This window comes from Bos grunniens, chromosome 4 (genome assembly GCF_055505025.1).
Source record: "Bos grunniens cultivar Pamir isolate PY7600 chromosome 4, Bosgru_T2T1.0, whole genome shotgun sequence".
Lineage (NCBI taxonomy): Eukaryota > Metazoa > Chordata > Mammalia > Artiodactyla > Bovidae > Bos > Bos grunniens.
The window spans coordinates 13866184-13892070 of record NC_141168.1 but is presented as its reverse complement, the minus strand read 5'-3'; the positions used below and the strand labels follow the sequence as shown (position 1 = coordinate 13892070).

The window sequence follows — 25887 nt, the reverse complement described above, 5'->3', positions numbered from 1 at the left end:
GAAGCCAAGGGCCAGCTTTTATTTTTGGAATGGACGGGCAGAGGAGGTGTTGCCCTGATTCCAGGGATGGGGCGCAGAGATGCCGATACACCTGTACTGAGACCTCATTGGGAACCGGCCAGGTTACCAGAGTTGGCAGCGGCTGGGGGGGTTCAGGAGGGCCCCCTGGGGACAGCGGAAGTGTCTGGTGAAGGCTGGACTGTCGCTTAGGGGCCCGTGGACTCGAAGGGTAGGAGGGCTGCGAATGTCCTGAGGATCCTGGGTGCTGGGGTCCCTACACATCACCTGGGGAGAAAAAGAGGTCCACACGGGGTGAGGAGAACAGCAGAGCCTCAGATCAGCAGGACGCAGCAGACCTGGTGACCAGGCAATGACAAGGGAGCAGACAAAGAGAAAAGCGGGGACAGCAGTGCTCCAAGGGCCTCGGGGAGAAAGAAGATATTTACCATTTGTAGGTCGTTTAATCTGGCAGCGGGTATCTGGTGAGGGTGGAACTGTGTCATCATAACATCTTAAAGTGCCCTAGAGGCAGGTCTGTTGTGAGAACTCTGTGGGGATCTTCAAGTGACCCGGGGGACTGGGGACAGTGTCTTTTGAGGGAATACATGGCACCGGGCGGGGCGGGTATGTCAGGTGGGGACCCCACCTAGGGGCGGGGTCTCCAAGGAGGAATATGATCAGTGGATAGTCTGTTAAGGCTCTTTTGGAAGGGGTCGGTATTTCTAGAAGAAATGAGAGAAGACAAAAGTTGGTCTCATCTCAAGGAGGAATTTAGGATTTTTTTTTTCCTCTTTTTTTTTGAAGGGAGTGCTGGACTCGGTAGAAGAATTTATAGTAGGATGAAGGACGGTCCCCAGGGCACATGTGTGAAAGGGTGATGGTGTGGATTTGTGCAGCAGAGGGTTGGGGACACTGCGGGGAGATGTTTCAGGCAGGAGAGATTCTCTGAGCAATAACAGGAGGGTATTTATCCCACGTGGATTAAGCCCTGGTGGGAGATGGCGGCGGCTTACCTGGGCATAGCTTCGGAAGAAGAGTTGCCGGGGGCTGAGGTCTAGGTTGGGCAGGATGGTTTCCCCACGGAACAGAACTAGCCTCTTTTTGTATGCCTGGATATGGGGGTGGCATGGAGAGTTGGCCATAGGCTCCAGACCCGTAGCCAACTGGAAGTCTGATGCCCTATATACAATATCCAAAGCCAGCTCCTGGTCCTTCCCAAGTTCAGCCCTGACACACTAATCTGAACCAGGAGAAGACATCCTTGCTGTAAGATCTATGGATAGCCTAGAAAAGAGGGCTTGTGGAGTGGGGGTGGGGAGCCCTCAAGTTGCCAGCTGTTCAGTAGGGATGTGAAGGGCAGAAAGCTTTGCCATGTTTGCATGAGGGATGGTGGAAGGAAACACTAGCGACAGGCTGTCTATTCTACTGGTAAAACTAGATCCCAGCCCTTGGGATATGTTACCTTCAGTGCGATGGCCAGTGCCCCGGCGTCTGCAGCATCCTCCAGAAGCGTGCGGGAGACATTGAAGGAGGTTCCCTTGGGTGACGGTAAGGCAGCATAGAGGCGTTCCAGGCACAGCAGTGCCTTCTGCAGGGCACGGGTGTCACAGGCTGGGCAGCCCCCAGGGAGTACTGTTGGAAATGGGGCACGCGGGGGAAACTGTGAGGAGTGATGCCGGGGTGAAGCTGTGGGGCTTCTACAAACTGCACTGGCTCCTGAGAGAGCTGCAAAAGCTCCAGGACACACCCACCTGGAGCCCTGGCACAGCCTCCCTGCCTCCTCCTCTGGGCAAACTTTGGGGACCTCACCTGCCTTCCCGTTGGCCCCACCTACCAGTCCTCCCAGTGGCCCGCTGCTACTCACAGAGCTGGTCAAAGATGTGCAACAGCTCACGGGCCATAATGCTGCCAGCAGCGCCAAAGTTCACAGCTCTAGGGAGACAAGGGCTCATCTGACTCTCAGAGTCCTTCCAAGGTTTGGCCCCAGTTCTCCAACCACAAGTCCTGTCCATCATTCATCATAACACTGGTCCATGACTCTCAGGAGACTTCCTGCCCACCTCAGAGAATGGCCCATACCTGGGGTAGCCAGGGTGGAAAAATGGGGGTTGGAGGAGTCCGGCTGGGAAGACCATCACGTGGTCAGGTATTGAATAGGAAGCCTTGAGGCCCCAGGGGAGCACCTGCAACCTGCGGGAAGAGCACACCCAAACTCCAGCTCCATCATTTACCCGACGTCCTTCCTGAAGGACTGCTGCTGCTCTCCCGAACCTCTGTGTCTTTCCTGGGAATTGTGGATAGCTGTCTCTGGGATGTGGTGTCTGTGTCTCCCTGGCTCTCATACCTGTGACTGGAGAAAGGCTGCAAGAACCCCTGGATGACTCTGGCTTGGCGGGAGCGGACGCAGCTCAGGAAGGTCTGGAGGAAGCTGGGTCCAAGTTGCACCTGGGAGGAGCCAGGATGTGACTCAAATACATGGAGACAAATGCAGGCGCACACTGATGCACCCTGATGTGGCTGTCTGAACCAGAGACATCCCCACAACAGTGGAAAGCTGGCGCCAGGACACCACTGTGTGTTACTGTGAACCAGCTTCACGTACATCAGCACACACACACACTCAAGCAAGTCACACAAATGCATGGGTGTGAGAGTGCACACACACTCACCATTACCTGAAAAAGTTCTGTTCTTCTGCTGGCAAAACCTACAGTGTGCCTGTGTATGCTAAGTCGCTTCAGTCGTGTCTGACTCTTTGCGACCCCACAGACTATATAACCCACCAGGCTCCTCTGTCCGTGGGATTCTCCAGGCAAGAATACCGGAGTGGGTTGCCACGCCCTCCTCCAGGGGATCTTCCGCACCCAGGGATCAAACCCGTGTCTCTTATGTTTCCTGCATTGGTAGGAAGGTTCTTTACCACTGAGCCACCAGGGAAGCCCCATTGTGTGGCTGCTCGCCCATCGAGCCCAGTCAGCACCAGGGCAGGGAAGGGGTGGGTTAGGGTCAACCAGGGAAAATGACTGTCTGCTACTTAGATAGCACAGAGGATGAGGGAGCTGAGGATTAGAAAGGGCCTGGCAAGGGTGGGGACTCACGTCGTCGTATTCCTGTCTGGCCGGGTCTGGCTTCAGGGCCCACTCAGAGGGCCCCATCTTCACCTGCAGTTGGGTAAGCTGGGAAGAGACATGAAGGTAGAGGACTCTAGCGAACTCGGGTCTATCATAAGGACTTTCTCCTGCTCACTGCCCTGTCCCCTCCTCTGGTAGTGTCACCAGGATGTCCGTGTGGCACTTTGGTGGTTACACTTGCCTCGTGCCCTGAGCACCCTTCCCCAGTCACTGTGCTGTCCTGATCCCACCTCTGCTGACTCCCACTACACATCCCCATGCTGTCTCCTTCTGGCCTTACCCTGTCCTGGGCCTCTGCCCGGGTCTCTCTATCCATCCAGGGAACTGTATGAAGGTGAGAGATGAAGGTATCCTTGATGGTAGTGAATAATTCCATGGCCTGCAGGCAGGAGGGCGCAGGGAGAAGAAAACACGATCAGGATCAGTCTTAGTCCTGGGTCCTGCCCACCAGCCCTCCAAGAAGGGGCCTTGGCCCTGAGGAGCTGCCTGGGGGAGGAAGACCTCAGAAAGAGGAAGTGGTATCTGCTAGGTGAGCAAAAACTCAGGGCACAGAGAGCTGTGGTGATGGAAAGGCAGTACCAAGCACAGAACAGGAAGGTGGGGACGGCTGACTCCTAACAGCTGATGGGGGAAATAGTTCCTGTCTGAGGGGAGACCTCAGCCTGCAGGGGAGACACCATCCTCTTGGTCAGGCAATCCATTCAGAAAGCTGGGGGAGGAAGAGGACCACCATCCCCTTCTCTGCTCTCTGCCCTCCTCAGCCATCTTCCTGAAGGCCTGCATTTCCTTTCCCCATCTTCCCGGCTTCGTCTGCTTCCCAACAAGCTAAAGCCGTCCCAGCCATGCGCCCTGACTGTGGAGTTATCACTTCCTCTGCCGTCTACCATCCTGTGCATTTCCTTTCTAGATGGAGGAAAATAGATGACAGCATTGGCAACCTGAGTTCAAACCTTGACTCCGCTATTTGGGGTAGCTGTGTGGTCTTGGGCAAATCACTTAACCCCTCTGCAATACCAGGAATTAAAGCAGTGCCTGCGAATCGCTTGCAAGAGTACCACGCACATGGTAGCCTCTGCAAGGCATTCAGGAGTTACCATGGGTGTTTCTTACAGTGATAGCATGCCATTCTTACATCGTTTCACAAGTTGTTCAAAAATCATAGACAGACAAGGAGTAGGCTTAGAGGTCACGGAGTTCAGTTTTCTCATTTTATGGTTGAAGAAACACATGAGCAGTAAAGCCGGATGGCTTGTTCAGATTGGTATGTGCCGCGTGGACTCTGTGTCTCAGAGCTAAACCATGCAGACTCTAGGGGTTCTGCATGTCCCTCTCTGGATTCTCTAACTGCCTGGTTCTCTGACCACGGAAACCATCAAGAAGGGCAAAGTTGAGAAGATGGGTTGGGTGGGAAGGGGTGGGAGGACGTCGGCTGAAGAGGAGCTCTCACGCACAGCACTATGGGTGCTGGGTTTGAAAGTCTCCTTGATGAACAAGGTGGCCAGTGTGGGCTCGAAGAAAGCTTCTGTCTTCTCCACGCACGTCATCCAGCGAGGGTGGACTGGCTGCAGAGACAAAGCTGGAATGAGCGGCTCCTGTCAAGGGTTCTTCCTCATCCACTTTTCCAGGCCAGTCTTGCCTAGACCCTCTCCCCCAGGGGACGTTCTCTTTTCTGGACTTTCTGGGTCTGTCTCCCTTTGGTCTATAAACCCTTTTGGTGACACACATGGGGAGTTTGCTGCTTAGCACAAAGGGGCTCAGGACTTCTCCAGCATTAGTCATGAGCCTGGGCTGGGCAAGCTATCCTTGTTTACTGCCTACTGAGTTTGAAAGCAAGGCCTCTGGGAAGCATCCTTCTGGATAACTAAAGGGCTCCTGGGAAGGACAGGACTAGATTCAACCCTAGTAGCTCAGACGGTAAAGCATCGGCCTGCAATGAAGAAGACCCCTGGCTTGATCCTTGGGTCAGGAAGATCCCCTGGAGAAGGAAACGGCAACTCACTCCAGTATTTTTACCTGGAGAATTTCATGGACAAAGGAGCCTGGTAGGTTAGTCCATGGGGTCGCAATGAGTCAGATGCGACTGAGCGACTAATACACTCACACAGAGCCAGCCCTCTCACTTTGGCAGGTCTGCTTGCCACCTCGTCCTGCCTACCGCACACCCCTCCCAACACGTGCATGGCTCAGGGATCCCAGTGAAGACACCCCTCCTCCCAAGCTTCTTTACCTAAACTAGGAACTGAAGAAGGAAATTTCTCCCTGCCTCCTGCCTTCCTTCCCCATTCTGCAAATGGTAGGACCTTCTCTTATAAAGAAGAAAGTTATCAGAGCAAAATCGAGTTTTAGATACCATATTGCTTGGTAGGAGAAGAGGAAAAAAGAAAAGATGAAATATATGCAATTCAGAGAGCTAAGGAGCTTTCTGCCAAATCAGGGAAAAGAATATAGGATGAGGGGCTTCCCTGGTGGTCCAGTGATTAAGAATCTCTGCCTTGCAATGCAGGGGATGGGCACGTGGGTTCGATTCCTGGTTGAGGAACTAAAAGCCCACATGTCACAGAGCAATGAAGTCCATACCACAAATACCGAGCCCAATTGCTCTGGAGCCCACAGCGTAACTAGAGAGTCCAAATGCCACAACTAGAGATCCCACATCATGCAATGAAGATCCCGTGTGCTGCAACTAAGATCTGACACAGTCAAATAAATAAAACAAAATAAATATATTTTTTAAAAAGAATATAGGATGAGATGATGGACACCTTCAAAGGAGGAGAAACAGATAGATAAGAACTCAAAGAGGACTTTGGCAATCAGGGTGGTTTTAAACAGCAGGGTGGAAAGAATAATGAACAAGAGAGAGATGCTGGTGTGGATGGCATTGCAGAAATGACGCAGGGCAGGTGAGAGACAAATTCAAGGAGGCGCGAGTAGGGAAAGCTGAGTGGGAACTTAGGAAAAACCTATTAATATGTTAATTAGGGTTGAGTGGCACGAAGTCACTAGACTTCATTCCTGTTACTTCTTTACCCCCCGGGGCCTCCTGTCAGGAAAGTGACATGGGCTGCCACCATACCTTCTGGTCCTAAGGTTGGAGATCGCTTATGGGGCTTCCAATGGAAGAGGAAAGAGAAAGGAAAGCACTACTGTTGTTGTTGAAGACACTCCTGGGCCTGCCTATTAGAATGTTTATCTTTTTGGAGGTTGCTCCAGACCCAGTTGCCCACGTCTCTGTGTTCCTGTCTGCCCCCTCGCCGTGAGGTCTATTAAGTACCTTCTCCTGGTGAGTAGGGACTCAGACACTTTTAATACTGTATTAGTTGATGCTCTGAAGCTCACAAACATGGAAAACAAATAGAAAGGCCCCTGGGTCTGACAGCAATGCCGGGGACAGGGGCAGACTCTGCTGGCCACCTTTGGCTTCATCTCCTGCAGCCTCCTGAGGACAAGCTCAGTTCTGAGACTGCTTCTCAGCAGACAGCGGAAGGTGGTGGAGGGCTGCACCCAAGACAGCAGCGAGCACGTGAGCCTTGAGCTTGATGATGTGGGTCTGCCTGCCCTGTCTGGCCCTCCTGATTCTTGAGTTGCTTCCTGATCCCCTTTGCCGATTCTTGCCCTTAGCAGCCTTTGCCAGCTCCATGCCAGAGCCCATAGCCTGGGCCATGGTAGACCCTGACTTGGTTCCTGAAGCACACAGAGACCACCTTAGACCACTCACTGCTGTCCCTGTGCCACTCTGCGACTCTTCTGGTCACAACTGTGCTGAGTCGTATGTTCTATATGCAGAAAAGTCACTTCCAGGATCTATAAATGAATGTTAAGTCTCAGGGGTGGAGGTTGACAGGTTATGTATTCATCTGCTGGGGGTTATCAGGATCTGAGTTGTCTCTTGAGACATGAGATGATACAGTATACCATATTAGTCGTAGAGAAAGAAAAAAAAATCACTGTTAAAGTATAAAGGATGAAAGAAATAATTAAAATCCAAGATAATGAGGCTCAATAGATCAAGAAACAGAAAAAAAATTGTAGAGATGTGAGTAAGGAAATGGATTGGGAGTTCGAGATTAGCAGATGCAAACTATTACATAGAGAGTGTATAAACAATGTCCTACTGTACAGCATAGGGAACTATATTCAACTTCTTGTGATAAGCCATAATGGAAAAGGATATGAAAAACAATGTGTGTGTATGTATGTATGTATGCACACAGAGCTGCTCGGGAGAACAGGGGAAATACTACCCAGAACGTGCTCTATAAATTTTATATATATATATAAAACAAAATCACTTCGCTGTATAGCAGAAATTAACAAACACTCTAAATCAACTCTACTTGAATAAAACACATTTTAAAAAAAGAAAGAAAAATATTTGCAGATAGAACCTTTGAACCATGAGTAATGACAAACATGACAGAAATCAAGAAAAACTCCAAGAGTCTGGAGGGAAGTGGATTTCTGCGCAATTTTCAGTAAGGGGAAAGTAGATTTTAGAGATTACAGGTGAGCCAGGAATCCTTAATGCGCATTTTGAAACACAATTCTAGAATGAATCATTAAACCGACTATTTTTGAACACCTGGAAAATAATGTGTAACTTCTGGGGCCCTGGTGGCTTCACTGGTATGACTCAGACAGTGAAGAATCTAGTGGCAATGCAGGAGACCCAGGTTCAATCCCTGGATCTGGAAGATTACCTGGAAAAGGAAATGGCAACCCGCTTCAGTATTCAGGACACGACTTCGTGACTAACACTCTGAGGGCCAGTGTAGGATAACTGGGGATGAATAATGTCAAAATTATTTTCAAATTTCATCATTTTTAGGGGTAACCAACAAGGACTGGAGGGCTTCCCAGGTGGCTTAGTAGTAAAGAATATGCCTGGCAATGCAGGAGTCACAGGAGATGTGGATTCAACCCATGGGTTTGATCCCTGGGTTTGGAAGATCCCCTGGAAGAGGAAATGGCAACTCACTCTAGTGTCTTTGCCTGGAGAATCCCATGGACAGAGGAGCCTGGAGGGGCCACAGTCCACAGGGTTGCAAAGAATCAGACACGACTGAGCAGCTGAGCAACAAGAACCTACTGTATAGAACGGGAAAGTGTGAACAGTGCTATGTGGCAGCCTGGATGGGAGGAGGGGTTTGGGGAGAATGGATACATGTGTATGTACGGCTGAGTCCCTTCACTGTTCACCCGAACTATCACAGCATTGTTAATCAGCTATAGTTTAAAATAAAATAGTTTTTAAAAGTAATGTGACGATATGAATATATTTTTAGCACTAAAAATAAATGTCATCATTTTTAAAGGGTCACTAAATTAGAATGAACAGTAGATCAAGAGTCACAAACTCAAACAGGAGCCGTGAGGTACCATAAATAACAGAAGCAGCCCAACTTCAGAACCCCAGGACTAGAAGGGGTGATGGCAACCCCATATCCAGGCCTACTGGCTGCATCCCTCAGTTCCAGTCATTTGTTGCCCTGGGAGGAGGCTAACTCAGCACTCACGTTGAAAACAACAACCAAAAGGGCTGGAACTCTTTTTGTGTGTCATCGCCTAATTTTTGAAAGCCAGCCATTCATGAAAAGTTTGTAAAAATCTTTAGAGTCCAACGAAACACACCCATGAGCCAAATTCATCCTCCAGGATCACGGTGGTTCTCCCTCTGCATAGAGAATTCAGCATTTACTAAATGTGAATTACTATAATAACTTACACCCTCGCACTTCAATTACACAAGCTGTACATAGGAGCCTAATGCCTGTTCTGCCTAGCTCACAGAGCTGCTTGGGATAACAGGGGAAATACCACACAGAACGCGCTCTGTAAACTCTCAAGTTCTACTCCATTCTGTTGGTGCTATCTTGATTTCAAGATACCATCTGGTACAACCGTAAGTTATGTCCTTGTGAAATCGATGGAAAAATCCATGTTAAATAACAGTGTTGTTTGAGTGGATTCTGAACTGGCTGACCCAGAAGGGAATGCCAGTGATTAATGTCTCCAATTTAGTACGAGCTTCCCTGACTGCCCCACTGAACATTGTAACATGTCCACACTGGGTATCTTCTCTCCCTCTTTCCTTTTTTATTTTTTCATAACACTTAATACCATCCCCTGGTGGCTAAAATGGTAAAGAATCTGTGTGCAATCCAGGAGACCTGAGTTTGAACCTTGAGTCGGGATACCTTGGAGAAGGGAATGGCTATCCTCTCCAATATTCTTGCCTGGAGAATTCCATGTATGGAGGAGCCCGGCGGGCAAGTCTAAAGGGTCACAAAGAATGGGACGTGACTGAGCAACTAACACTTTCACTTTTTTTCCAATACCATCCAGTGTATTTTATTTAGTTTATAGTCTTTCTGTCTCCGTTAGAATAGAAGCATTTGAGGACAGAGATTTATATCTATTTTGTTCATGAAGAATCCAAAGAGTCTAGAGAAGTGTCTGGCATATAATAGGGACTCAATTAATATTTGTTGCATAAATGGATTGCTGACTACACTGGTCTTCAATAACCTGAATCAATACTCTTTCCTCTGCAGAATCTTACCAGTAATCTAGATGAAGACTCAGTAAACAAAACCACAAATGACTCAAGGCAGAAATCATAGATCGCTGAAACAAAGGCTAAAATCCCCTGAGTAAACACACATGTTGGCGTGAATGTAAATAGTTTACCCTTAACAGACACAAATATGAAGTTCTGCTTTTAATTTCCCAAACTCAGCTTCTCGAGTTTAATAAGAGAAAAACTTGGCTTAACAGCCATTTTCACTGACTACATATACCCAAAATTAATAAACAAAATATGGTCAAATGAGACCTGACAGTCCTTTTGAATCAGAGCATTACAAATTGGAATTCATTCAGAAGAACATGGTGAGACATCTGTAATTCATGACCATCGGATAGAAATACACATTTTGGTCCAGTTAAGGCCAAAAGCTCCGTGGTGTCTTTGACTCCACTCCCTCTCTCACACCAAACATCCATCAGGAGACTGCTGCTTACCTACAGAATATGTTCTTTTAAAACATAAAACAGATAAATCCTTCTACAGGCCCCTGTTACATGAAGAGAAAAACTCAAGACCTTACAGTGACTGACCAGGGCCTGGTATAATCCCCTCCTGGGTTGCACAGAGTCGGACATGACTGAAGCGACTTAGCAGCAGCAGCAGCAGGAAATGGCAACCCACTCCAGTGTTCTTGCCTGGAGAATCCCAGGGACGCGGGAGCCTGGGGGGCTGCTGTCTATGGGGTCGCACAGAGTCGGACATGACTGAAGCGACTTAGCAGCAGCAGCAGTAGCCCTCTTTGATTTCCTCCTCCCTCCATTACCTCCAGCCCCCCTCCCCCACAATGCTTAGTCTCTTCAGTCGTGTCTGACTCTGCGATCCCATGAGCTGTAACCTCCCAGGTTCCTCTGTCCATGGGATTCTCCATGCAAGAATACTGGAGTGGGTTGCCATGCCCTCCTCCAGGGGATCTTTCTGACCTAAGGATTGAACCCATGTCTTCTGTATTGCAGGCAGATTCTTTACCCAACTGAGCCATCTGGGAAGCACTGATTTCCTCCCTATTCTTACTCTCTTTGCTTTCTCTGCTTCAGTTGCACTGGTTTCCAGGCTGATTTTCAACCCCCCAGGCAAGCAGGACAGCCTTCCAGCAAGCCCTGTCACCTCTTCTCAGCCAGAACCACCAAGAGGGTCCCTCACACTGCACCAAGCCTCGACTAGGCTTCTCGTCGCAATGAGACGACATTCTTTCCTTTCCCGGAAAACCCTTTCCTCTCTCTAGACACTGCTTCCTTATGGCCTACCTCCTGCTCAGCTATCTCACTGACCGTTTAAACCCTGATCTCTCCATCTTGGAAATTCAGAGAGCATCTAAACAAGACCTTTCTTAGAACACAGCTACACCCATTCATTTACTGAGCATATGATTGGTCTTATGTTACAAGGACAGAGATGAATGGTTGCAACACAGCTGACATAGACCACTAAGCCAAAAAAATATACTATCTTGATCTTTACAGAAAGAATTTGCCAAAGCATTTTTTGTTACCACCCACTATTTCTCAACCCTGCAGTTTGTTGTTAAAAATGTGACCTCACAGGTCAGGCAGACCTGTTTTGGAGTCTGTTTCTTCACTTATGAGGTGTTTGGTCTTGGGAAAGTTACTTGTCCTTTTGAGGACCTCAGAGTATTTCTGAGAGTAGTAAATAAAATAAACACCGCCTGATATAGAGTAACTACTCAACATATTTCAGCTATTATTATTATGTGTCATATTTGGTACCATTCCAGACCAGGGAAGGGGCTTCATCAAGTCACAGAACTATCTGTTGGTAGAGTCTGACTCAGCTTTTAAGTCCAAGGACAATTACACATCCTAAAAGCTTCCCTGGTGGCTCAGTGGTAAAGAGTTCACCTGTTGAATGCAGATGATATGGCTTCCATCCCTGGGTCAGAAAGATCCCTTGGAGAAGGGAATGGCAACCCACTCCAGCATTCTTACATTGGAAATCCCATAGACAGAGGAGCCTGGCGGGCTACAGTCCGTGCTCTCACAAAACAGTCGGACGTGACTTAGTAACTAACCAACAACAAATGCAGAGAGATAAGGATTATAAAATATATATATAAAGGATATATGTGTGTATAAAGGGTGATGACTTCAGAAATTTGTAAGCCTTCTAAATTTTTTAAATGTGAATGTCAACGTCAGCATTCTTACATCCTTCCAAAAGTACTACCAGGCCCCTGGAATTTACACGAACTTGTTTGTTGCCAGGGATTTTCTAGCAACCCCAACTACGAGGGCCTGGGGCTCTGTCTCATCTGAGTCAAGAGAAAGACTGGGCAGAAGGCTCTTGGGGACTACCCACCTGAGAGAATATCCTAGGGAATTTTTTTTGTTTTGTGTTTTGTGGGGTCTTTTGTTTGTTTGTTGCAAAGATTAAGCACACAGATGCTGAAGCCAGAGTTCAAATCCTAGCTCTAACAACCTAGCAGGTATACCACCTTGAATGAGATCCTTAACTTTTGGGTCTCCGTTTACCTACCAATAAAACAGGGACGGCATGGTCTGCCCTCCTCGTGGAACTGCTGTGAGGATCCAATCAACTCCTACATTTAAAGGGCTTAGAAAAATGCTTAGCACAGTTTAAAGTCTCCATCGGCAATAACTACATTCCAGTGCCTGTGTTTACAATTCCCTTCTTCAAATTCTGTAGATAGTTCAGATTTGCCAAAGCCACAAATTCCTCCAAGGCAGAGAAATGATCCACAAATTACTAAAAAAAGAAACCCAGTGATGAACAAGACTGCCCTGAAGCGTCACAGAGGCTGGAGGGCATCTAATGTTCTAGATGCTTCCGCTTACATTGGGATGTGTCCACCTAGGATTTCAAAGTTCACAGTCCTGAGTACGGTCAGAGTGGACTTTGGTTAGTGGAGCGCGTTTGGTACACAGCTCTGTGCTCTGATATATCAGAATTGGCACCACGAAGCCCACAGTGTGGCCGACAGACCCCAGGGATATGAAGGATGAGCTCTTGATGAAGCACATCTGGACACGGAACACTGGAACCACCTGGACAGAGCGAAGGCTCCTGCCCGCCACACCGCGTCTCACTCTAGGGAACCTCCTGCCCGCCACACCGCATCTCACTCTAGGGAACCTCCTGCCCGCCACACCGCGTCTCACTCTAAGGAACCCTGTACATCCAGCTCCTCAAGTCACAGTGCTCAGGATAACCCAGCAAATAGTTTAGGGGTCATGACAAAGGAAAAGCAGTTCTTGAGCAGCTTACAGTTTTCTATCTAGATTTTAATACTCAGCAAAAAGGCCCTGGAGGTAGCCAGACATGTGCCCAAGGGTCCATTCCCTGGCGTCCCAGCTCTCAGTGTAAGCGCTGAGGGCTTCTGCGGGAGGCCCAGATGTTGGGGGACATCTAGTTCCCATGCCCCTTCCTGAGGGAGCTATGTCCACATGTGTCCCCCCAGATGGCAGATGCTCCGTTAGCACCCCACCTGGAAGAATTCCTCCCCTGCTCTCCTCACCATGGGTGGGCGTCCTGTCAGTTCCCCCACTTTCTGGCTCAGCGATCTGTGTGCCTCTTGGAACTGACTGTCCAGGGCTGGAGAAAGTGTCTTCACCAGCCCGAAGATTATGTGGCTTTGCAGAAAGTCCCTGTGGAGAGAAAAGAGACCGATGATATACCCCAGGCTCTGGGAAAGCCACCAGAAACCCTCCCTTTGTATGTGTGTCACCCAGTTAATATGTGTTAGTTTGTATGTGTTAGTTGCCCAGTTGAGCCCGACTCTTTGCGACCCCCATGGACTGCAGCCCACCAGGCTCCTCTGTCCATGGGATTTTCCAGGCAAGGATACGGGAGTGGGTTGCCATTTCCTTCTCCAGGGGATCTTCCCTACCCAGGGATTGAACTTGGGTCTCCTGCACTGCAAGCAGATTCTTTACCATTTGAGCTATGAGGGAAACCTTATTTATAGAGAATAACTGCTTGACATGTGAACACGTCAAGAAGAGCTTTTCTTTTTTTCTTGTTTGCCCTAATTTAAAAACACTTCATTGCAAAAAAAATTCCAAAATGATTGGGATAGTAACATCAAAGCTCACAGCTCACAGATCACTTTAACCATTAAAATAATACTGAAAAAGGGTGAGATATCATGAGAATCACCCAAATGTAACTCAGAGACATGAAGCGAGAAAATGCTATTGGAAAAATGGTGCCCCCAGACTCGCTTGACACAGGGTTGCCACAAACCTTTAATTTGTTTAAAAAAAAAAAAAAAAAAAGCAAAAGCAGTATCTACAAAGTGAAATACAGCAAAGCAAAATTATATGAGCTCGGCCTGTAATACGTTATCAACCATAGTCACCATATTACATTGGATTGGCCAGAAGGTTTGTTCAGGTTTTTCCATGGGTTGTCGTTCAGTTGCTCAGCCATGTCCAACTCTTTGTGACACCATGGACTGCAGCACACCAGGCTTCCCTGTCCATCACTATCTCCCAGAGTTTGCTCAAAGTCATGTCCACTGAGTGAATGATGCCATCCAACCATCTCATTCTCTGTCGCCCCCTTCTCCTCCTGCCCTCAATCTTTCCCATAATATCTTACAGGAAAACCAGAACAAACTTTTTGACCTACCCAATACACTTGAACTGTGGTGCTGGAGAAGACTCTTGAGAGTCCCTTGGACTGCAAGGAGATCCAACCAGTCCATTCTAAAGGAGATCAGTCCTGGGATTTCTTTGGAAAGAATGATGCTAAAGCTGAAACTCCAGTACTTTGGCCACCTCATGAGAAGAGTTGACTCATTGGAAAAGACTCTGATGCTGGGAGGGACTGGGGAGTAAACTCCGGGAGTTGGTGATGGACAGGGAGGCCTGGTGTGCTGCAATTCATGGGGTCGCAGAGAGTCAGACACGACTGAGTGACTGAAGTGAACTGAATACACTGGATCTTGAGAGTGTTCATCTTATAACTGAAAGTTGGCACCCTTTCACCAACCTTTCTCTATTTCTCCACCTTTCAGCCCCTGGCAACCACTGTTCAAAACTTTTGTCTATTTTAAAAAGAGTTTTTCTATCCTGGTGGTTCAGATGATTAAGAATTCACCTGTAATGCAGCAGACCTGGGTTTGATCCCTGGGTCAGGAAGATCCTCTGGAGCAGGAAATGGCTACCCACCCCAGTATTCTTGCCTGGAGAATCCCATGGACAGAGGAGCTGGTGGGCTATGGTCCATGGGGTCACAAAGAGTTAGACACGACTGAATGACTAACACTAACACTTGCTTGCTGTGGTTTGGTTTGGCGGTGGAGAATGACGGAAGAAAGAACCAAATGAAGAGGGAGACCTCTCAATTCACAGTGGGGAGAAGGCTGGAGTTCAATTTAACAAAACAGATTCAAATACTTCCACAACCAAGACACCTCAGCTCCTCTTAAGAGGCATCTTCTAAGAATACCAGAGCTGGGACCCAGGACTTTTCTCTGCCCTGCTGGCAACTCTCTCACTGGGTTTGACTTATTCTCACAGACCTGTTCGCACCCGTGTGAATGGTTGTTTGCTTCCCTCCGAAGGAGCTTCTAGATGTTGCTGCCACTGAGTTACTATGAAGAAAGGCTTTGAGTCCAAGGTCCCGGGAGGAAGCCACTGTATCCAAGGGGTGGCCACACAGTCTCAGGGCCAGCAGTGAGCCTAACATGGAGCCTCACCCTGCCTCTCCTGACCTTCAGGGTCCATCAAGACCTTCCTGATCTTTCCCACAAGGGGCCCAGAATCCTCAAATACAGCTGGGGAGCAGCCTTTCCCCAGCTTTCCCAGCCTTCATCTCCTCCACCAACTCCTCCATGTGCCTCCTTCTCCCGCCCACACCCCTCAGCTGCTGACAAGACACAAATGCCGCAACTGTCCTCTGCTCCATTCAGTACACCCTGTGTCTTGTTGGTTACCTGGATCCCTTGTTCTGTGTGCGTTTTCCCTACCCATGCCCTCCAAGACCCTCTTCCTGTTTCCTCTATGCCCTCCTAGGCTGTCCATCCCACCCGCTCCCTGCCTTCACATGGCCCTGGATCACTCCCATCTTCCTGCAAGGCCCTTACTGGCCTGCCTTCTCCAGTGTCCTTTGTCTCTGAGACCTCCAGGTCCTCAGACCTTCTTTCCATCACCACCCCCGAAGTGGGGCAAACCTGTGCTTCATCAGGTCCTTCTCAATCAGTTGTGACATGTTTTTCAAATACTCCAGGTCATGGACTGCGACGTGATAAGAGGGGCTCAGGGACATCGGTGCGAACGTTGCTTGCAAGCAGGACAACCAGTCGATGGCAGGGGCCACTCTCTTAAAGGAGAGAGACAGAGGTTGAGGGGGGACCAGAAAAGAGATGGGGGTTCCCCTCCCTTGGGATATAGAGGGATTGGAAAGGGGGTGGTTGGGGAAAGGATGGAGTCAGGAAAGTTAGGCGGTGGACTAAGAATTAAGGAAGTGAGGAGAAAGAAGACATGAAGATCAAAAAAGTTTGGGAGCAAGACCTTTATGCCCATCTTCCCCCAGCCCTTGGCTCGAGGCACCTGCAACTGGTCAATTGTGACCATCTCGAAGACCTTGCCCTGGGCCTGCTGCTGCTCCCCAGGCCTCAGGAACTGGTTCAGCTGTGAGTTAATGAAGAGGGAATAGGAGGCATCGTTTCCCACTTTGGTTGGGTCTCCTCCCAGCAAGGTTACCAGGCGATTCAGGTAACTCAGGTATTCCCGCAGGATCTGGGGGAAAGGCAACCTCAGTCACAGCCACCATCGACCCCTGCCTTTCTCCAGAGTCAGAGGTCAGGACCTTGGTCTGCGGCACCATCTTACCTGGGCATAGTTCGGTTCCTGTTTTTGCTTGAGGAGAACGTCAAGCTCTGGCTGGTCTATCTGGACACAAGAGAGGCTGAGAGAAGTGGGAAATGTGCAGGAAGGAGAGGCCAGGTGTGGGGCTATGGGATGGACCAGGAAGGGAGACTCAGGAAATGGATGTGGGGGGCCAAGAGGAGGAGCGGGAAAGGCAAAAAAGAGAGAGACTGGGGCTAAGGGACAAGGGGAAAAGTACCAACATGCAAATGTGCAAAGAAGGCATTTCAGCTAGTTTGTGGGTGCTCAGCAAGAGAGAAGCATAATGACCCTTGTCCTGTAGGGAACTGTTGCCTATGCCAGAGCCAGGTCTAGGATAAATGGTATGAGATGCCCATATCAGGTGCAAATAGCCAGGACATGGAAGGAAGCTAAATGTCCATGGACAGAGGAATGGATAAAGAAGAAGTGGTACATATATGCAATGGAATATTACTCAGCCACGAAAAAGGAATGGAATGGGGTCATCTGTAGCGATGTAGATGGACCTAGAGTCTGTCATACAGAGTGAAGTAAATCAGAAAGAAAAAAATATATATCATCTATGGACACATATATATGGAATCTAGAAAACTGTTACAGATGAATCTGTTTTCAGGGCAGGAACAGAGACGCAGACGTAGAGAATGGACAAACGGATACTGACGGGGTGGGGGAAGGGGAGGATGGGACAAACGGAGGGACTGGTATTGGCATAAATACACTACCATGCGGAACACAGATAGCTATTGGGCACCAGCTGCACACCACAGAGAGCTCACCTCGAGGGATGGGGGCCGTGGGAGGGAGGCTCAAGGGGGAGGAGATATATGTATACATTCAGCTGATTCACCTTGTTGTAAAGAAATTAATGCAACATTGTGAAGCAATTATGCTCCATAAAAAAAGAGAGGTACTGCAAACTCAGTAATCAAGATCAATCATATTTTCATTGAAATTTTAAAAATCTAAATTAATGCTTTAAAAAAAAAACCAAAATGTAATAGTAAAATGTTGCTCATCATGCATTTCCCCCTAAAATCCACAATGTATTTTTTATCATTTTTTAAAATCATAGATATCTCCCCAAAAGTCTGCAATTGAGTTTTGATCCATTTTGGGAAGGAAAAAAAAATTTTTTTTAATTTACAGTGAACAAAAAAGGGATATTTTGTTCATCATGGGTTTTTGCATTGATTTTGACATTTAAAAAAATATTTATTGAAATACTATTTGATTAGTGAGTTTTTGGTACCCTCTTAAGTTCTGCACCCCAGGAAAATAGCCCACTCCCCTCGTGTGCCTCACCCTAGTTCTGGCACTGGTATGTCCTTATCTCTGTCCTGAAGGGTTTTTCTCCCATGTTTTTGGCTTGTCTTATCTGACTTCAATCCCCTACTTCTACCTGGAGCTATAAACTTTTCTGCTATCTTGAAAAAAGCTTTCACTTGACTCTTTTGTCACATTTCATGTCCAAACTTTAAAAAACTAAAAGTCATCTATGCGTCTACTTCAACTTCCCTCCTTTCTAACTCCATACAAGCTGAATCCATTTTCATGATTGTTTTGACGTTATGTCTAGAAAATCAAACCAGCCAATCCTAAAGGAAATCAACCCTGCATATTTCACTGGAAGGACTAGGGCTGAAGCTGAAGCTCTAATACTCTGGCCACCTGATGGGAAGAGCCGACTCATTGGAAAAGTCCCTGATGCTGGGAAAGATTGAGGGCAGGAGAAGAAGGGAGCAACAGAAGATGAGACGGTTGGATGGTGTCATCGACTCGATGGACATGAATTTAAGCAAACTCTGGAAGATGGGGAAGGACAGGGAAGCCTGGTGTACTGCAGTTCATGGAGTCGCAGAGAGTCAGATGAGACTTAGGGACTGAACGACAACCAGTAGAAGGTTTCCTATGGTGTCTCCTCATTCCTTACTTTTCTGAGCTCAGAAGTCTCTGGAATCAAAGATTCCTCCCTCCTGAACTGGCCTCTCCCCTGTTCTTTGTGACTCAGTGGAACTGGTTTGACTCCCACTTTCTGGCCCTTCTTCCTCCTCTCTGGCCCCAACTCATTGGGATGTCCCTCTTCAAGTCATTTTCTCCACCTGCATTTCCCCTCAGAGACTATCTAGTCTCAAGGCAATGGGAGCCACCCTCCTTCCATGCACACCAAACCAACTCTGTGGGGTCCTTTTCTAATTTCTCCACTTCTTTTATTGATATTCAGTCTGTCACCAGGTCCTCTTGAATCACCATGGACCATGAATCACCACTAGGATGAAGTTGTCTACATCCTCCTGGCCCCAATTTCCATTTCTGTCATAATCATCTCCATTTGGAATCAAGGTTGCTCAACTAGGTTCCTCAGCACCTCCAGGCTGACCTCAAAAACCACTGACTCTACCTGGGCATTATGTAAAACCATCACATTTGAAAAGCCTCCATAGCTCTCTCTTTCTGCCGCCAGCCCCCGCCCCCCCCCCCACCCCTTATTATGTCAGAAGTTATCACCTCAGTCTGATGTTGTAGGCTGGGAATAGTCAGGTTCAACTTCATGTCTTCAGTTTTACTTTTGCCTTCCACCGCACCCCACCCCAACCCCAAATCCTCTATTCAAGAGACCAGTCTCCTCACTGACCTGCAGAGGGGTCACACTGTTCCTGGCTCCTCCCTAATCTCAGGACTTCCCTACAGCCCTTTTAAGACCCTTTAGCTTCACTGTCACCTAGGTGAATCAACCAGGCTTCAGAGCTCAGTCCAGTTCTCCCCTCTGAGCTTCTCCTTAACCATTTCAGATCTTAACTAATTTCCCAAGGCTGCACCAGTTACACTCCTCAGCACACCCTGAGAACTGAACTTGAGAATACCTCACAAGGATTATCAGTTCTTGTATATTCATGCTCGTGTAGTTTTGCGGAATTTTGGAAAGTAGGGGCCAAATATATAGCATCACGCTGCCTCCCACAATACCGATGCCTCCAAGGTTTTATTAACCCACTCAACAAGCACCTGGCATGGGCCTCTAGCTGCCTGGCCCTGTGCCAGGTTCTGAGGACCAGCAATGAATAAAGTGTGAGCCTGTCCTTAAGAGACTTAGTCTTCAAGACAGGGTTCAAGGCTGAGAGCACGTGAAATGAGAGAACAGAGAGGCCCACCTCCATTGCAGCCAGGGGGAGGGTGAGGACATCCTGGAAGGGATAGTCATCAAAACCAAAATGCAAAAAATAGGAATTTTCCAGGCTGAGTGTGCAAATTGAGGAGTGGTGTTGCAGGCAAAGGGAGTCATGAACACAAAGAACTGAGAACTATCCTTGGAGCTATAAGTGCACAAGCTTGCCTTGGGGCATAAGGAGGAGATAAGGCTGGAGGAGTTTGTAAGAGGGAGGCTTGCAAGGCTTCCTTAAGGATTAAGAACTGGATCCTGAAGACCCAATGAGCCATTTAAGGCATTTAAACAGAGACAATAGCATAATTAGCTCTTGGTTTAAAAAGCTCCCTCTGGGGAAACTGAAAAGAAAATAAGAGAAGAGCAGTACAGGCCACAGGGGGAAAGAGTCCAGTGTTCCAGGGATGATTCAGATAAGCAACAAGGAAGACCAGAAAGACGGTCTTCCCAGAACTCCCCTAATCTCACCTCAAGTCCCTGGTTCCAACATTAATGTCCCTAAAGATAACGGTGCAGTCACTCACCTAGAGCCAGACATCCTGAAATGTGAAGTCAGGTAGACCTTAGAAAGCATTACTACCAACAAAGCTAGTGGAGGTGATGGAAATCCAGCTGAGCTATTTAAAATCCTAAAATATGAGGCCATTAAAGTGCTGCCCTCAATGTGTCAGCAAATTTGGAAAACTCAGAAGCGGCCACAGGACTGGAAAAGGTCAGCTTTCATTTCAATTCCAAAGAAGGGCAATGTCAAAGAATGTTCAAACTACTGTACAATTGCTCTTATTTCACATGATAGCTAGGTAATTCTCAAAATCCTTCAAGCTAGGCTTGAACAGTATGAGAACTGAGAACTTCCAGGGGTACAAGCTGGATTTAGAAAAGGCAGAGAAATCAGACATCAAATTGCCAACATTAGTTGGATCAATGAGAAAGCAAGAGAATTCCAGAAAAACATCTGCTTCATTGACTATGGTAAACTCTTTGACTGTGTGTATCACAATAAACTGTGGAAAATTCTCAGAGATGGGAATACCAGACCATCTAACCTATCTCCTGAGAAACCTGTATGCAAGTCAAGAAGCAACAGTTAGAACCTTACATGGAACAACTGACTGGTTCAAAATTTGGAAAGGAATATGTCAAGGCTATATATTGTCACCCTGCTCATTTAACTTATGTGCAAAATACATCATGCGAAATGCTGGACTGGATGAATCACAGGCTGAAATCAAGATTGCCAGGAGAAATATCAATAACCTCAGATATGCAGATGATACCACTCTAATAGCAGAAAGTGAAGAGGGACTAAAAAGCATCTTGGTGAGGGTAAAGGAGGAGAGTAAAAAAGCTGGCTTAAAAATCAATATTCAAGAAACTAAGATCATGGCATCTGGCCTCATCACTTCATTGGATATAGAAAGGGGAAAAGTGGAAATAGTGACCAGTTTTATTTTCTTGGGCTCTGAAATCACTGTGGACAGTGACTACAGCCACAAAATTAAAAGACACTTGCTCCTTGGAAGAAAAGCTCTGCCAAACCTAGATAGTGTATTAAAAAGGAGAGACATCACTTTGCCAACAAAGGTCCATATAGTCAAAGCTATGGTTTTTCCAGTAGTCACGTATGGATGTGAGAGCTGGACCATAAAGAAGGCCGAATGCCGAAGAATTGACGCTTTTGAATTGCAGTGCTGACGATTCTTGAGAGTCCCTTGGACACCAAGGAGATCAAACCTGTCAATCCTAAAGGAAATCAACCCTGAATATTCATTGGAAGGATGGTGTTGAAACTGAAGCTCTGATATTTTGACCACCTGATGGGAAGAGCTGACTCACTGGAAAAGACCCTGATGCTGGGAAAGATTGAAGGCAGCAGAAGTAGATGACAGAGGATGAGATGGTTGGATGGCATCACTGACTCAATGGACATGAGTTTGAGCAAACTCCAGGAGATAGTGAAGGACAGGGAAGCTTGGCGTGCTGCAGTCCATGGGGTCTCCAAGAGTCAGACAGGACATAGTGACTGAACCATAACAACAACAAAGTTAGGTTGCTTTCCTGAATCGCACATTTTTTTGGTCTAAGAACAAATTTGAGACAGGCCTGCATTTTTGCCAGCACATCCCTCACCTGGATGACTGGCAGGTATGGAGGAGTGGGAAGAGGTTTCAAATATGCTCTGAAGAATGGGAAGTGACCATATTGACTCATCAGAAGGCTCAGAGTTTGGTTAAAATCTAACGGAGTCCAGTTACCGAAGATCGACCAGCCGCCAAGCTGGGAAGAAAAGAAACAGCGCTCAACACAGGGATATAGTCTCTCAGAGCACATCCCTCACCACCATTGCTACATCCTGACTTCTACCCTGAGTCCCCTGCCGCTTCTAGGGCTCCAGCTCTGTCCCCCTTTTCCTACCCTCAGCCAAGGTCTTGATATGTCCACAGATCATTGCCATGTCCACCTCCCTCCCAAACTCCTAGGAAAGAGATCCATCCTCTATGGGGAAGAAAATATGGCAGCCCTGAGCACACACTTGTCTTGTGTGCTTTGCACATCCAGAACAGTAGATGTGCCAGTCTCACCTCCTCAATAACCTGTCTGAAGGGACTGGCCCCTGCTGCCTCAATGGCACTCATGTTCATGCAGGAGTTGTAGAATTCAAAGGCTTTCTCCTCCCCAGGGGCCAGGCGCCAGGAACCTGGGGTTTCTAGAAAGGAAGCAGGGGAGAATTAAAGGAGTGAGGCAGCTTGGAAATAAGCAGGGAAGGTGGGAGATGGAAAGGTTATAAGAAAGGAAGGGAGGATTCCCAGGGAAAAGGAGGGAAGGGGAGGAACCCAGGCATGAGGATGAGGGGAACAACTGCTTTTTTTTTCTGTTTTGCTCTGCTGGGTTCATGAGGCATGTGGAATCTTAGTTCCCCAACAAGGGATTGAACCTACATTCCCTGCCTTGGGAGGCAGATTCTTTACCACTGTACCACCAGGCAAGTCATGAGCTGGATCAATTTGCTGGAAGAATAAGAACATGGAGAAGACAAAGAGGAAGATAAAGGAAAGGTGAGGAAATTCCCTGGTAAGGACTCTGCATTCTCACTGCCAAGGGCCCAGGTTCAATCCTTGGTTTGGGGGGTGGGTGTGAGTAAGATAGATCTCATACTCCACAAGACGAGTGGAATGGCTACCATAAAAAAAAAGAAAAAAAGGAAAGTAAATGTAAGAAGGGCAATAAAGAGGAAGAGACAAGGGTGTAGGGGGAAGAGTATGGAAAAAGCAGAAGAGTAGAAACGAGGGGTAAGAGGGAGATGAACGAAGGAATTAGAAAAATCAGGGAAATCAGAGAACTTTCAAGGGATAGGAGCAGAAGAACATGAGGAAGGGTTTGGCAAAGCCAAGAAACCAGTGCTGGCTCCCCTAGCTCAGACTCTCCCCTCTCTCTGATCCCAGGAAACAAACACACACATGACAATTACCCAAACGCACACCACTGGAACCCTCCACTCTCTCCTATCTAACCCCACTCACTCAGGCCCCCTGATATCTTTTTGTTCTATTGTGGGGCACAGAATCTGTTTGAAGGGTACATTTTCTTTTTATCTCTGTACCGTACCTGAAAGCCTGGCCCTCTGCTATGCAGGGAATACCCACCTCCACTCTTTCCCATCAAAAGAAGGAGGGCAAAGGGATACATTTATTTCTTCCAAATTCTGACTGATACTGTCAACAGGTTCTCTGGGCTCCCCGATAGAGAAAATGCATCTCTTTGGTTGTATTCTCATTCCTCAGTCCTCATCACTGTCCACCGACATCCTGGGATCACCTTCCTACTTCCTGGGTGGCCTGGGTTCCTGCCTCACGGTTCGCCTCTTGGTTCTTTTCAACAGAACCACCATCTACAGAAACTCTCCTACCTCCAGGGTTTTTAACTTGGTCCTCCCCTTCCTCCAGCATGTCTTTTGTGTCCTTCTATATTTCTTCCCTTACACACAACCAGATAAAGCCCGTCCACCACTTCTCACCCACTCTGTCACTTCTTTCCTCCCACCATCATCTCCAATCACCCATCTCTGGCACCCCAGTTTCAGCTTCCTTCCAGTTCAACTGGCATGCCATTGTCTAAGGTTTCAGGGAGGACAGGAGATAATAGTGAGAGCGGGGATCTGGGGAATGATGAGAGTGAGAGGGTAATACCCACAAGAGAGCATTAGGGGACAAGAAGGATTTGAAGGCTGGAGAATGAGGGCAATGGAGAAAAGGATTAAAGTGCAATAGGTGTTGAGGAGACGCCAGTGTGGGAAGACATCGGGCACAGGGTAGAGACTGAAAATTTAAGGGAGATAACACAGATATCTGTGGATGGATGGGAAAGGTGAGGGGATAGGGACCAGGTAAAGAAATGAGGATGAGAGGGACCAGAAGAGATGGAAGAGAGGCAGGATCTGCTGTGAAATGTATGGCGATGGAGAAGCAAACCTAGCAGTTCCCTAGGAGCCAGTGGAGCATGGTACAAGCTGGCTGTTCCCCAGCCACACAGGCTTGGGAGGGACAGTCATGATCATTCCAGGCTCCATGGCACCTACAGCAAGAGAATCTTCCATCCTGATTCCCTTACCCAGGATTCTTCGAACTCGTCGCTTGTTCTCCTCTGCAAGAGCCTGAAAAGGACTGCCAGTCCTGTTGATGTTTCCACAGGCAAAGCTAAAGAAATCAGTGCAGGGGGCCACACTGGTGTTCCCAGAGGCCAAGTAGAGATCCAGGAGGTCCTGACACACAGATGTCTTGCAAGGGGCTGTGGGGAAAAGCTCAGAGCTGCGAAAGAGGAAGCGATGAGGACTCCCCCCAAGGGGCAAAGCAAAGAAGTGTCTGGTTAGGGAAAGGGACAGGGACCCTGATGAGGAGGAAATGGTCTGACTGATGGGCAGGAGAGGGATTCACGGGGCACGAGGCTGGGAACCCGGGTCCCCCAGGGGTCAGGATGTGTGGTGGGTCTTGGGAGGATGGATGGGTGGATGGAGAGTGGGCTGTGGGGGGATCTAGGATCTCGCTTACAAGGACCACAGCCCTGGAACACATAGCCCCAAAGCAGCAGAGAAAGACCAAGGATTATACTGAAGAGCAGAAGAGTCCTTAGCGCCCGCAAGGTCATTTGCCACCATCCATCCTGTGCGGTGTGCAGCTCCTCTTCTGGAGATCTCTGTGCCGAGAACCGGGAAACAAAAAACACACAATGGAGAGAATTGGGATGGGGGAGGGAGGGGGAAGGAGGAAGAAGGAACAGTTAGTTGGTGTTGGGGCCCCGTGGTACAGAGATAATGCCTCTTATTCTCCCGAACCCAGGCCTCTTTGGACCCCTGGGAGCTGGAAGGATTGTCGGAGCTCTGCCCCGCTAGTTGGTGCTGGGACCCCCTGGTACAGAGATAACGCCCCTTACTCTCCCAAACCCAGCCTTCTTTGGACCCCTGGGAGCTGGAAGGGCTGTCAGAATGCTGCCCTGCGCACTTACCTCCCATCTCCTGCGTGTCCCCGATCCACTCGCTTGCTCAGTCCACATGGCTCTCCCCACCGACTCTTTGTGTCCACCTTCCTGAACTGGATGTGGAGGAGGCAGGACAGTGAAGCTGGTTCAGGAAGGGGGTACATCACAGAGAGTTATATCAGGTCATTTTGAGACCTCCTCTTGCCCACCTACCCCCTTACCTGTGTGCCCCCCCCCACCACCACCACCACCACACACACATACATGTATGTTCATCCCAGGGCAGTGCTCCTAGGCGGGCTTCAGAATGAACCTCTCTTCCTGAGATTTCCCGCCTCCTCGGTCTCCCATCACCTGCCTCTCCTCCCCGGTTCCTACTCTCCAAGTCCCACATCCCTCCTTTCTGGAGGGGGACAGAGAATGCACACACACACACACACACACACACCAGCTGGCCCCACCTCCCACCCTAGGCATCTGACTCCCAAAGGGAATGGCCTTCTCCAGGGGACTTGCCGTCTGTCTGGCCGTCTCTCTTGCTCTCAGAATGCGTCCTGCTTCTGCTCTAGGTGCTGAGTCTGAGGACGGGGATTCAGGAAATAACCTCGCTTTGACCCCCACCCCAGTTCCTTTTTCCTAAAGAAAGGGCACATGTGCCACCCGCAGTCCCTGTCCCCACACACATGCTACTGGCCTCTGGGT

The 25887-nt window shown here is 48.3% G+C and overlaps 1 protein-coding gene across 5 annotated transcripts; it reads right to left on the bottom strand.

The window, feature by feature from the left end:
- KEL (Kell metallo-endopeptidase (Kell blood group)) lies at positions 1-25887 on the bottom strand. 5 transcript variants are annotated; one of them, XM_086398334.1, is made up of 19 exons: positions 25702-25887; positions 25213-25298; positions 24759-24903; positions 24322-24498; positions 22296-22420; positions 21844-21990; positions 16533-16592; positions 16251-16439; positions 15872-16020; positions 13211-13340; positions 4583-4693; positions 3412-3510; positions 3099-3176; positions 2345-2445; positions 2080-2190; positions 1865-1932; positions 1463-1632; positions 1014-1109; positions 1-285 (listed from the first exon to the last, which is right to left on the bottom strand). In XM_086398334.1, the coding sequence occupies exons 2-19, from the start codon at positions 25258-25260 to the stop codon at positions 124-126; spliced, it is 2166 nt and encodes a 721-aa protein (XP_086254460.1). In that variant the 5' UTR covers positions 25261-25298; positions 25702-25887; the 3' UTR covers positions 1-123. The 5 variants fall into 5 exon arrangements, with proteins under 5 accessions (XP_086254460.1, XP_086254461.1, XP_086254465.1 ...); XM_086398335.1 differs by having other exon boundaries at positions 25213-25327; positions 25647-25749; XM_086398339.1 differs by lacking the exon at positions 2080-2190.